The sequence below is a fragment of the Neophocaena asiaeorientalis genome, unplaced genomic scaffold, assembly GCF_003031525.2.
Source record: "Neophocaena asiaeorientalis asiaeorientalis breed wild unplaced genomic scaffold, Neophocaena_asiaeorientalis_V1.1 scaffold177, whole genome shotgun sequence".
In the NCBI taxonomy this organism is placed as follows: domain Eukaryota; kingdom Metazoa; phylum Chordata; class Mammalia; order Artiodactyla; family Phocoenidae; genus Neophocaena; species Neophocaena asiaeorientalis.
The window spans coordinates 22,623,246-22,634,681 of record NW_020172779.1 but is presented as its reverse complement, the minus strand read 5'-3'; the positions used below and the strand labels follow the sequence as shown (position 1 = coordinate 22,634,681).

The 11,436-nt window shown below is 61.0% G+C and overlaps 1 protein-coding gene across 1 annotated transcript in view; it reads left to right on the top strand.

Annotated features, from left to right (window-relative positions):
• Window positions 1-1,350: 1,350 nt before the first annotated feature.
• The window catches only part of ZC3H3 (zinc finger CCCH-type containing 3), an 81,323-nt gene continuing 71,237 nt past the window's right edge, over window positions 1,351-11,436 (top strand). The window contains exons 1-3 of the mRNA XM_024741193.1: window positions 1,351-1,449; window positions 2,879-4,181; window positions 5,597-5,793. Coding sequence (XP_024596961.1) covers window positions 1,362-1,449; window positions 2,879-4,181; window positions 5,597-5,793 — 1,588 coding nt within the window. The 5' untranslated portion in view covers window positions 1,351-1,361. The remainder of the gene's footprint in view (window positions 1,450-2,878; window positions 4,182-5,596; window positions 5,794-11,436) is intronic.

Here is an 11,436-nt window from a genome sequence, read left to right as displayed (position 1 = left end):
TTACCTCTACATATGTTATAAACCCACAATACGTTTTTATTATTTTTGCTGTATCTATTTCTTTTAGAGAAAATAAGAAATGAGAATTAAAAAAAAATTACTAACATATTTCCCGTTTCCTGTCCTCTTTCTTCATGTAGATCTGTCTCCATATTGTATCATTTCCCTTCAGCTCGAAGAATTTCCTTTAACATTTCCTATTTTTCAGGTCTGTGCAGACACATTCTGTCCACTTTTTTTTATTGTGGTAAATACATACAAATTGTTATGTAATCATTTTAAAGTGTCCGCTTCAGGGGCATTAAGTACACATTCACAATGTTGTGAAACGATCACCACTGCTTGTTTCCAAAACTTTTCCATCGCTGCAAACATAGACTCTACCCAGAAAGCATTAATTCCCCATTCCTCCTCCCCTCAGCCCTTGGTAACCTCTGATCTACTTTCTGTCTCTATAAATTTCCCTATTCTAGCTATGTCATATAAGTGGAATTTTGCCGTATTTGTCCTTTTGTGACTGGCTTACTTCATTTAGCGTAATGTTTCTGAGGTTCAGTTATGCTGTCGCATGGATCAGTACTACATTCCTTTTCAAGGCTAAATCCTGTTCCATTGTACGGATATACACTGTTTATCCATCCATCCTCATGGACACTTGGGCTATTTCCACCTTTTGGTTATTGCGAATAATGCTCCATCCAACACTGGCACACGTGTTTGAGTTCTCACTTCTTCAGGGTATATACCCGGAAGTGGAAGTGCTGGGACAAACCCTAATTCTGTTTTTAACTTTCTGAGGAAACACCAGACTGTTTTCCACAGCGGCCATACCATTTTATACTACCCCAGCTCTATCGAGGGATTTACACACCTGGTTTTATACTTGTTTCCACTGATACACCAAAATCTTTCATGTTTTCAGAGGTTTAACACGTCTCTGTAGGGCCTCTTCGATCTTGGACGTTTCTTCTCCTGTCCTGGCCCGCGCAACAATAGTCTCCTGGGCCCTCATCCCACCAGGTCGCCGCTGGGGTGGGGTCTGGAATTCGGCCCTCGCCCAGTCCCGCAAGGAACGAGAGTTCTTGGCGAAGGACGCGGCCAGAGCGCTCCGGGTCGGCGACCACCTACCGGCAGCGCCCCCTCCACACGAGCGGTGAGTCCAGTTCCCGGCGCTCCGTAGTGACGTTCTCCCCCAGCTCTGCGCACGCGTGACCCCGCCTCTCCAGCCGTTGCCAGGGTGACGGCGCATCTCTTCTGCTCCCCCTCCCCGCGGCCCGGCAGTCGCCCAGGCCTCGCCTCAGTGCGCAGTCTCGGCACCTCCCCGCGCTCCGCCCAGCCCGAGGGGAAACGGTCGCGCGGCGATGACGTCGCGGGGGCCTGGCCGGGCGTCGCGGACTCTGGAGATGGAGGAAAAGGAGCAATTACGGCGGCAGATCCGTCTCCTGCAGGGTGGGTCAGGTCAGGTCGGGTCGGGCCCGGGTCACGCGTCCCTTTCTTCCCCTTTTCTTCACAGCGGGCCCCTGCCCGCCTCCCCTAAGGGAGTGGCTTTCCGCCCGCGGTCTCGGCGGCTAGGTCCGGTCGGGTGGGGAGGTAGGTGGGGTCGGGCTGGGTCTAGGGGACCCGGAGGGGCGTCCCGACTGGCCTGGGTCACCTCCAGCTCGGGTTTCGACGGAGGGTGCGAGCGTTTCCGGCGCTGCGGCTGGTGGCGGCGGGGCGGTCGCTTAGTAACCGGCGGGCGGGAGGGGGCCCCCCCACCCCCACGCGCGGGCACGTACTCGGTGCCCCCTGGGCGCTCCCTCGCTCCCCGCGCCCGACAGTGGCAAAGCCCGCTCGGGGCCAGGTGTGTGTTTCTTCCCTGGACAGCCCGTTTTGACGCTCCTTCCGTCCGTACAGTCACACTCTCCGTGATATTCCCGGCCCAAACAACCCAGTCTTCAGTTTCCAGACTTTTCCATTTGTAGACCTAATGTGGTTTGCTATACTTAAAAAAAAAAAAAAATTCCCCTTGTAAAGTTATTCCCACAAAGAGAAGACTTAAGGACTTGGAAAGTGTGTATGGGGGAGAGTTCAGGTGGGCTGAGCCCACCTTCCAGGCACTTCCTGGCCTTCCATCATATCTGCCCTGAGGTGTCACCAGGTCTGGACCTGGCTCTCTTTGGGCCTGGGGGCGGGACATATGGTGGGGGAGCGTTGTAAGGGTGGGGCTTGTTGGCTGAGTTGTAACAGCTTGGGTTGTTTCAGCCGAGGCCTGTGCCCCACCTGCACGGGCACAGCTGTCCAGGGGCTTCCTTGGCAAGGCCCCGTGGCGGTCCACTGCACCGCGATTCCAGATGATTAGGCCTCTCCTCTCCTCATGGGAGGATGGTGTGACATTCCTGTCAAGTGCGGAGTACCCAGGGGTGTCACTTACCTTACCCTCACTGCCTCGTGTGCCAGGCAGGGAGCTCATTAAGGTGCAGCCCTGCTCCCTTTCTGTCTGTGGGCAAGCCAGAGGGCCTCCATGTCTCTTGAGGCATTACAGCATAGGGCCTTGCTGGTCTTTTCATACTGAGTGACACTTCTTCTCAAAGGATTGTGAACCCAGCATAATATTCCTGGAGGATAGGGAATATGCCACAGGGATACATTTTAAGGATAAGCAACTAGAAATAGGATTGAAGTAGAACTGACGGGAAAAGACTTATGGAGAAGATTGGCCTAGGGAATTTGGGCTGACTTTCAGTAGTTCTCACGCACTGGCAGCTGCCCCTCCTGCACTGGGACGTGACAGGATCCACCGGGGTCTGCGGGGTGTCTGGTCAGCTGATGCCCCTCCAGGGAATTCTCACTGATTTTACTCACCCTCCGGTTAATGGGGCCTGTGCTCCTGTCTCCTCAGGTCTGATCGATGACTACAAAAACCTCCATGGCAATGCCTCTGCCCCAGGCACCTCCGCCGCTTCCCAGTGGCAGCCGCCCGCTTACAGCAGCGGCAGGGCCTTCAGTGCTCGCTGCCCTCGTCTGAGCCGGAGGGGCTTCTCCCCGAACCATGGGCCCGTGTGGCGCAAGAAATACTCCCTTGTGAATCGGCCCTTGGGATCCTCGGACCCACCCGGTGACTGTGCTGCACAGCCGCCCCTTGGGGCTGGGGGCAGCCCGGGTCCCAAGCCCCAGCAGTACATCCTGGAGAGGCAGGTCCAGCTCAGTCCGGATCAGAACATGGTCGTCAAGGTCAAACCACCGTCAAAGCCGGGCTCAGCTAGCACTGCAGGGGTCCTGCGGGGCTCCTTGGAAGACTACGGGGATGCCCCCTGGAGCAGCCACAGGCCTCAGGAAGGTGAGGGTGAGCTTCCCGGCGGGCAGCAGCAGCCCTCGAGGCCAGGAAGAGCTAAGGGGAGCTGCAGTGAGGAGGACCCCCTTCTGGTCTGCAAGGCCCGGGTGGTGAAGTCAATGAGTACTGTGAGCAACAGCCCTTCGGAGCCCCGGCGGATGGTCGGTGAGAGCGCAGTTGCGGCCAGGGCCCGCTTCCCGCCCTCCAGCCCGCCCCAGCGGGGCGGCACGGCCCTGGGCCGGAAGGTGGGCTCACAGCCTGTGGCCAGCTGCGGCACACAGCTCCTTGGGGACGGGAGAGCGAACGCCGGCCACGCAGATCAGTCAGCTGCCTCTGGCCTGGTGGCAGGCCCAGCTAGACCTGCTGCTGGACCCAGGCAGACCCGGGAGCCCTTGCTGCTGGTGTCCTGTCGAAGCAACAAGTTCCGGCAAAACAACTACAAGTGGGTGGCTGCCTCGGCGAAAAGTCCCCGGGCCCCTCGGAGGGCCCTCAGTCCCAGAGCAGTGGCGGAGAATGTGTGCAAGGCCCCCTTTTCTGCAGCGGACCGAACGGAGAAGCCGCAGCTCAGAGGCGACCTGGATGCCAAGCCCAGGAGGTCGGCCGCAGCCTCCGTGCCTGGGGCCTCCCCGAGCAAGTACAAGTGGAAGGCCTCCAGCCCCTCGGCCTCCTCGGCCTCCTCCTTCCGTTGGCAGTCAGAGGCCGGCAGCAAGGACCATGCCTCCCAGCTCTCCCCAGTCCCGTCTAGGTTCCCCCCAGGGGACAGACCAGCAGTGGGACCCAGCAGCTTGAAGCCCCTCTTCAGTGAGACCCCGCTCTCGGCTTACAAAGTGAAGAGCCGCACCAAGATCATCCGGAGGCGGGGGAGTGCTAGGTGTGTGTCCCTGACCCGCCCCCGGGGCCCTGTCTGGCCAGGCAGGCTCCGCCTTGTATGCAGAGCAGGTGGGAGGGCCCACCTGCAGGGGTGTGGGAGGCGGAGAGGAAGCATCACCGTGATGGGGCCTGAGCGCGGAGCTTTGCCTGTGGTGGTGTCACCATAGTCAGTAGGAATGAGGCCATCAGTGGGACCCAGCAGCTTGAAGCCCCTCTTCAGTGAGACCCCGCTCTCGGCTTACAAAGTGAAGAGCCGCACCAAGATCATCCGGAGGCGGGGGAGTGCTAGGTGTGTGTCCCTGACCCGCCCCCGGGGCCCTGTCTGGCCAGGCAGGCTCCGCCTTGTATGCAGAGCAGGTGGGAGGGCCCACCTGCAGGGGTGTGGGAGGCGGAGAGGAAGCATCACCGTGACGGGGCCTGAGCGCGGAGCTTTGCCTTGTGGTGGTGTCACCATAGTCAGTAGGAATGAGGCCCGGGTCACTGCTGTCCCTTACAGCTGAATGACAGGGCTCAACCTGGCTCGGGGCTGGCCTGGGGCCCCCAGCCAGGTGGGGACAGGTGGAGGTGGTGGCAGCATCCCACCCTTTCTCCTGTGGGCAAGAGACCAGAGACTGCTGGGTGGTTTCTGTTCTGGGCCCGCAGGTTTTGTGCCCAGGCCAGGAGCAGGGCAAGCAAACCCAGGGCGCAGTGTCTCTATGGGAGGGGGTCGCCTTTCCACCGGGGAGGAAGGCTGCCCCTTGATGACCGGGTGACAGGGTGAGTCACTGCCTCACTGAACCACGTCACCTTCCCTGCCCTCTGTTCTCTCGGGTCTAGAGGAGGCTCGAGGACGGTGTCATGGCCCAGTGCTCCGTCTGGGGTCAGGGACTTAATTGTGGTGGCTGCCAGTGGCAAGGGCAGAGGGCCTGCCTCTGCCGTCAGACGTGGTGACACTCACTGACCTCCCAGCAAGTCCCACTCCAGAGGTCCTTCCTGCTGTCTGACCTGGTCTTGGGCCCTGCCCTCCCCGATCGGTGCTGTCTTGGATTCCTCGGGTTCCCTGCCCTCCTCACATTTTCTGGACAGTGGCCTCTGTTTCCGCCAGTGTGGGGAGGGGGTCACCAGGCTGGTGGCAGCACCTCCTCCGTACAAGGCCTGCCTGCTTTGCTTTTCCTCCAGTTCCAGGCGGGAGCTCATCTGGCCTGGGGCGGTGCAGGAGGTGCTTGTGGAGCACTGGGTGGGGGTCGAGGGCTGCTCTCCTGCGCTCTCCGCTCTCCGCCTGCCCTGGCTTGGAGGAGCCTTCTGAAGGCTGGCTGCTGAGGTTGGTTACCTCCGGGGACTGAGTCCGTGTTGCTGGGATCTGGGCGGGCAGGGGTGGGGAGGTGAGCCACTCGCTGGGGGAGCCTGTTAGGAGCCGTCTGCTCTTTGTCTCTGCAGCCTTCCTGGGGACAAGAAGAGCAGCCCCCCACCTGCTGCCACGGCCAAGAGCCAGTTCAGCCTGCGGCGGAGGCAGGCCCTCCGGGGGAAGAGCAGCCCTGTGCTGAAGAAGACGCCCAACAAGGGCCTGATGCAGGTCAGCAGGCACCGGCTGTGCTGCCTGCCTCCTAGCCGGGCCCACCTCCCCACCAAGGAAGGTATGACCAGGAGGAGGGGCTCCCTGGGCCTGTGACGGCTCTGCTCCCTGTTGGGACCCACCTTCGCCGTCCACCTTGCATTGTGGGGCCCTGGCCCAGGAGCGCTCAGCCTGCCGGGCAGTGGGTGGCCTGGGCTAGTGAGTGGAGAAGGAGAAGAATCGGGGTATCGTGCCCTGCGCTCTGGGTCGGAGAGATGCTTCCAGGCAGGCATGTGGTGGTCTGTTCACATCCCTCTGTGTATGTGCGGCCGAGTCCCTCTTGGCAGGAGGAGCGGGAAGGTAGATGAGAGGGTGGCAGCCCCGCAGCCCTGAAGGGGGAGGAGATGTGGCTTGTGCCGCCCAGGGCCTCTCCCTCCTTTCCTCACTGCCTGGGCCACAGGTCTACCCCTCCCCTCCCTGCTGGCTGCTGCCTTTTCTTCGGGAAGCCTGAGCTGGCCTGGGAGGGGTCGGCTTTGCCCTCTTAATGAGTCCCTGGAGTCCAGCAACAGAATGGGGAGCGCTGTGGGCGTGGTCCCCGCAGGAGGCTAGCTCCCCACTGCCGCGATGGCAGTGCTCTGGGGAGGCTGCAGAGCCAGGCTTCGTCTGGGTGCCTGGTCCTGAGGTGGCCCCTCTGAGTGGCGGGGTGACCGTGCCGGCAGCGGCTTCTAGACTGACCCATATGAGATCTGGAGGTGACAGGGTTTGGGGCCGGGCAGGCTCGGCGCTGGGTGCTCCAGCCGGGGCCTTGTGCTCTAACAACTGTGCTACGCTTGGTGCTTGGGGAACCCAGCTGAGGGCGTGGTCCTTGGCCTGGCCAGGAGGCTTTGAAGAAGGCTTCTGGAGGAGCTGGTGCCTGGGCTGTGCTGAGCATTTGCGCGTAGCCGGCCATGGGAGGGTGGGCCGTGGGGTCCCAGGCAGAGGGTCGAGCGGGGCGGCGAGAGGGCTGTGGGGAAGTGAGGCTGGAGGGTGCCGGCCTCCCACCCATTCTCCTTTGGCCGTATCCCGTGCACCATGGCAAGTGTGGATTTCATGCCAGGTGACAGAGCAGAGGGAGCCCCGTTAGTGGTTCCTGGTTCCTGTGAGGTGGCTGGATTGGGGGGTGGGCCTTGGCTGCAGGACTGGCTGGGAGTGAAGAGGTTGAAGGTGACCAGCGGCCAGGCTGCCGCAGGTTGACTGGAGAGGACGAGTTGAGGATGCCCCTCGCTTCGATAGACTGGTGGCGGGGGGGCCCCCAGGGAGCTTGAGGGCAGGTGGGGGGTCAGGTGGCCTCTTGGGGCAGCTGGGGGAGAGGCCAGGAGGTGGTGTCTGTGGACATCTGGGCCTCTGTGGGGACTCATGGCCCCGTTCAGATCCTCTCTGTCACGGTGTTGTCTTAGCCGGCCGAGATGTCGGGTGTGCAGAGAAGTTGCAGACAGATCTGTCCCCACAGATGAGGTGTCACGCGCGATGGCAGCGTGCAGGCCATGATGGTGCTCAGGGCCGGCTGTGGGAGGTGGGCGGTCCGGGTGCTGGAGATCCAGGAGACCCAAGGCAGGGGTGGTCCCTCCTGCCCTCTGGTGCCCGCATTCGAGCTGGCCAGCTGCTGAGACATTCCCATCGTGACTTGCCACTAGCAGGGTGTCGGGGCGACAGAGAGGGGGTGGCCAGGTAGGGCCCCTTGTGGAGGTAGTATTTCAGCGAGGCTTGACTGACGGACGTGGTTGGAGGTGGCTTGGGGGAGGAGTGTCCCAGCCGGGGCAGCGTGCTGGGAAGGCCCTAAGGCCCTGTCCTGCCTTCTTGGGCCCTTCCTGGCAGCAGAGCTCTTGGGGGATCTGGTGGGTGTCTGCTGGGCGTCGGGCCCCCTTGCTGGGCCTAGAAGCAGGTGTGTGTGTGGAGCACCTGCTGGGCAGGTGTTGAGTGTGGCATGGTCGTGGCAGACAGGGCCTTGGGCCTCTTGGCGCCCTTCCTGCCACCCAGGGGTGCTGAGTCCTGATGCAGGTACGCACACTGGCCTTGACTCTGTCCCTGCCAGGCCTGTGCTGCCCCTGCCTCCAAGGAGTCTGGCCTGGGGGTCGACAGGCCCAAGGCAGGCTGCTGCTGGCCTGTGCAGTGGGCACCCCAGGGAAGGAGCGCCACGCGGTCTAGGAGTGGGCCGGGGACCCACGGACCGAGGGGCCCTCTGCGGATGGGTGGGCAGCAGTAGCATCGGGAACTCTCCTCGCAGAGCCAAGCTTTCCCACCAGCCGGCCAGGTGGTCCTGGGTGCCCTCTCTCCCGGCTCCAGGCCGGAGGGCTCTGGTGCGGCTTGGGGGCCGGGGTGAGGGCTGCCCCAGGCACGGGAACAGCCTGGCAGCAGCCTTGCTGCAGGAACCACTGGCCAAGGGGCGGCGGGGGAGCTGGAGAGCTGGGTAGGGGCCTGTGGGCAGCATCCCTGGGCCATGGGCCAGAGATGTTCTGGGATGCTCACCCGGTCGCGGGGTGGACAGAGGGGTGAGGGGCTGGCGGGGGCACAGACGCTGGGCCTGCAGATGCGGTAACCAGGCCAGGTGGGAGAGGAGGTGGCGTGTGTCGTCCCTGGAGCTGCACCTGCACTTGTGAATAGCCTGGTCCCTTTGTAGGCCTAGAGCAGAGTGGGGTGCAGGCTGGGGACGGTGGTGGCTGCCGCCTGCTGGCAGGGCAGCCATGGTACTCGGTGGGAGGGGGAGAAAGGCTGAGGGCACCGCTGGGTGTGGGGCTGTCCGGTGGGGACTGCGGCGCCTGCCAGTGGGGCTGCCACATTCCCTGCCTTCACGCTCCTCTCCACTAGGAGGCAGATGAATCAGCTCATAGTTATAGACAGTGTGATAACCACGCACAGAATGCCCTGCAGGAGAGGTGGAGGCCGAGGAGGGGAGAGGGTCCTGTTGGGGGAAGGGCTTGCAGAAGGCTTCCCCTCACTCAGCCACTTGTCCATCCCCGCATGCATCCTCTGTCCTCCACCCCCTCATCCCCTCCCCGTTTCCTGCACAGCTGTGCAGGGCAGTGTGCTGTCTCCTGGGGTGTGTGTGTGCTGGGGCCGTGCTGCGTTGCTGGACACAAACGGCTCCTCAGGTGCTTGTAAACAGACTGAAAAGTTGCTTTCAAGGGGGATTCCTTGTCGGTCAAGTGGTTAGGACTCAGCGCTTCCACTGCTGGGGGCCCGGCTTCAGTCCCTGGTCGGGGAACTAAGATCCCACAGGCTGCACAGCGCGGCCAAAAAAAAAGAAAAGAAAAGTTGCTTTCAGGTGGCAGAAGCACTCTGAGGAAAAGGAGACAGGCAGCAGTGCTGCAGGGAGCTTCGGGGAAGGTGGGCGGCGGAGACGTCTCTGAGGAGTGACATTTGAACCGAGCCCTGCGTGAGGAGAGGGGCACGTGGGCACACCTCTGCAGGCGAAGTCACAGGTAGGCTGAGCTTTGCCTGTTCCAGGAGCAGAGACTGGTCCTGTGTGGCCCGTGTCCTGGAGGGTGGGAGGGGCTGAGGCCAGAGGGCAGGCAGGACCAGGGATGGGAAGTGGCGCTCGGCCACAGCAAGGAAAAGGGGGTTCTGTTGGGAAGCCCCTGAGGGACAGTGGAGGCACCTGGGCCTGCATGGGTGTGCTCAGGGACACAAGGCGGCCGCGTCGGGGCCCCAGGAATGTCCAGCGGTCCCGGAGGGGCAGCAGCCAGGATGAGGTTGTGGGTGAGGCAACTGAACTACAGGCCGAGGGGTGAGGTCCTCATCCTTGGGACTTGACGGCAGGGAGCTCACTGGAGAGGCTTGCGCTGGCGGAGGCGAGTGTGCTGGGCCGGCGTCGTGAGGCCGGGACAGGTGGAGGTCATTTCCCTGGGCTGACGGCTCCCCCAGCCCCCTCCTCTCAAAAGGCCTACCCGGCTTCCCGCTTCCCAGCTCTGCCTGCCTGCCCTCCCCCTTGGTGGGCCTGAGCAGGTGTGTGTGTGTGTGTGTGTGTGTGTGTGTGTGTGTGTGTGTGTGTGTGTGTGTGTGTGTGTGTGCGCGCGCGCGTGCATGCAGGGCGTGCTCTCCCATCTCTTGGAGAGTGCAGACCCCACCTACGGGCCACTGGCAGGGCCTCCCTGGGAATGGGGGCAGAGGCTGTCTCTGCATCTACTTGCTTTGAGGCTTCTCTGCCCTGTTTCCCACACAGACTTTTAGTGCCAGATGCAGCCCTCCGCTTGGAGCTGTGTCAGACCTGACCCCTTTGGGACGCCCTCGCTCCTGAGGCGGGGAGGGCTGAGGAGGGGGAGAGGGAGAGGTGGGCTTCCCCGGCTGGGGTCCCCACTTCAGGCCGGCTGTGCAGCCTGGTGGCCAGCAGAGGGCGCACTTGCCCCTCTTATTCTTCATCCACCTTTTTCTGGTAATTGATTGCCTAATTTCCTCTTTATGTGAAAGAAAGCAGGTATCAAGTAATTTGCAGCAATAACCTGCTAGTGCTGGGCCAGTATCGAAACTCCCCTGTTCATTTCAGGTGGCAGATAAAACACTAATACGTAATTATCCTTGCAAATTGGATTGTTTTAAATAACCAAAAGGCTATGGCCAGGAGAAAGCGATCCCGTCTCCCTTGAGTTACTATTGCAGTGTAATTGCTGCGTTCAGTCAATTTCCCTGGCATTAGAAATTCCATCACAATCAACATTAAGCTTTATTCATTGTGATGGCTAAGAGCCGGGCCATTTCTCCTCTTTTTCTTAACTGGCAAAATTAATCACGGAAAAGATTTTAAACATTTACCCGTGCGAAAGAGGTCAGCTCTGCCACTGTGTTGCTCAACAGATAAGGGGGCTAATAAAAAGAAAATTGAATTACTAATGTCACCAGGAGCAGAGTATATAAAACCTGGCGATCGCGGGTCCAGGGGAAGGGAGAATCCATTTTCTCGGGACAAGGTGCGCTCATTTTTTATTTGGGTTCGTGCTGTCAGCAGTTTAACTTGAGGGCGCGTAAACAGGAGGAAACAGGGAATAACGAGCCCGAGGTACACAGTGCCGCCCGATGTACGCCGCACACGGTTTATTTGACACAGCAGATAATCGCTTTAATTGAATTCGCAACTGCATGCTCAGCAGGCCTGTGGCCTCGTGCCTTGGGGACCTGACCTTACAAAGATTCCAGCCTGACTCCTCCTCTCACTCTGCCCCCCGCCGGCCCTCTGACCCCTCCCACCTAGTTCCCTGGGCCTAGAGTCAGACTTTGGCTGGGGGGTGGGGCAGGTGGTCCCTGGGGGTCCCCACGTGACACCCCTACCCCACCCCCGTGCTCCCTGGGGGGATAACTGTACCTTGGCTGCCCGAGGCCCCACTTGATCCACCTCAGTGCTGACAGACCCCAGAGAAGGCAGCAGAGAAGAGAACTTTTCGTAGACCTCAAAAATGGTTTCCGATTGGCCACCCGTTGGGTTGCGGAAGTTAGTTGTCACAGCCCGCGGTGTGGACGTGCGCTTTCCAGTGCAGACCTGGGGCTTCGGGGCCAGCTCCGGGGCTCCTCTCCCCCGGCCACAGCGGGGGGAGACTCCGGCTGCCCTGAGGTGACAGGCTTCGTGTGTGCAAAGAGGGTGCTGCCTGGTCCACACCAACCCAGCACGACGCTTGTGCTGTTGGGGGCTGGCAGCCCACCCAGCACACTCGGCCCCAGGCTAGGGGGCTTCCTGGTAGCAACAGGCCATGTGATTCTT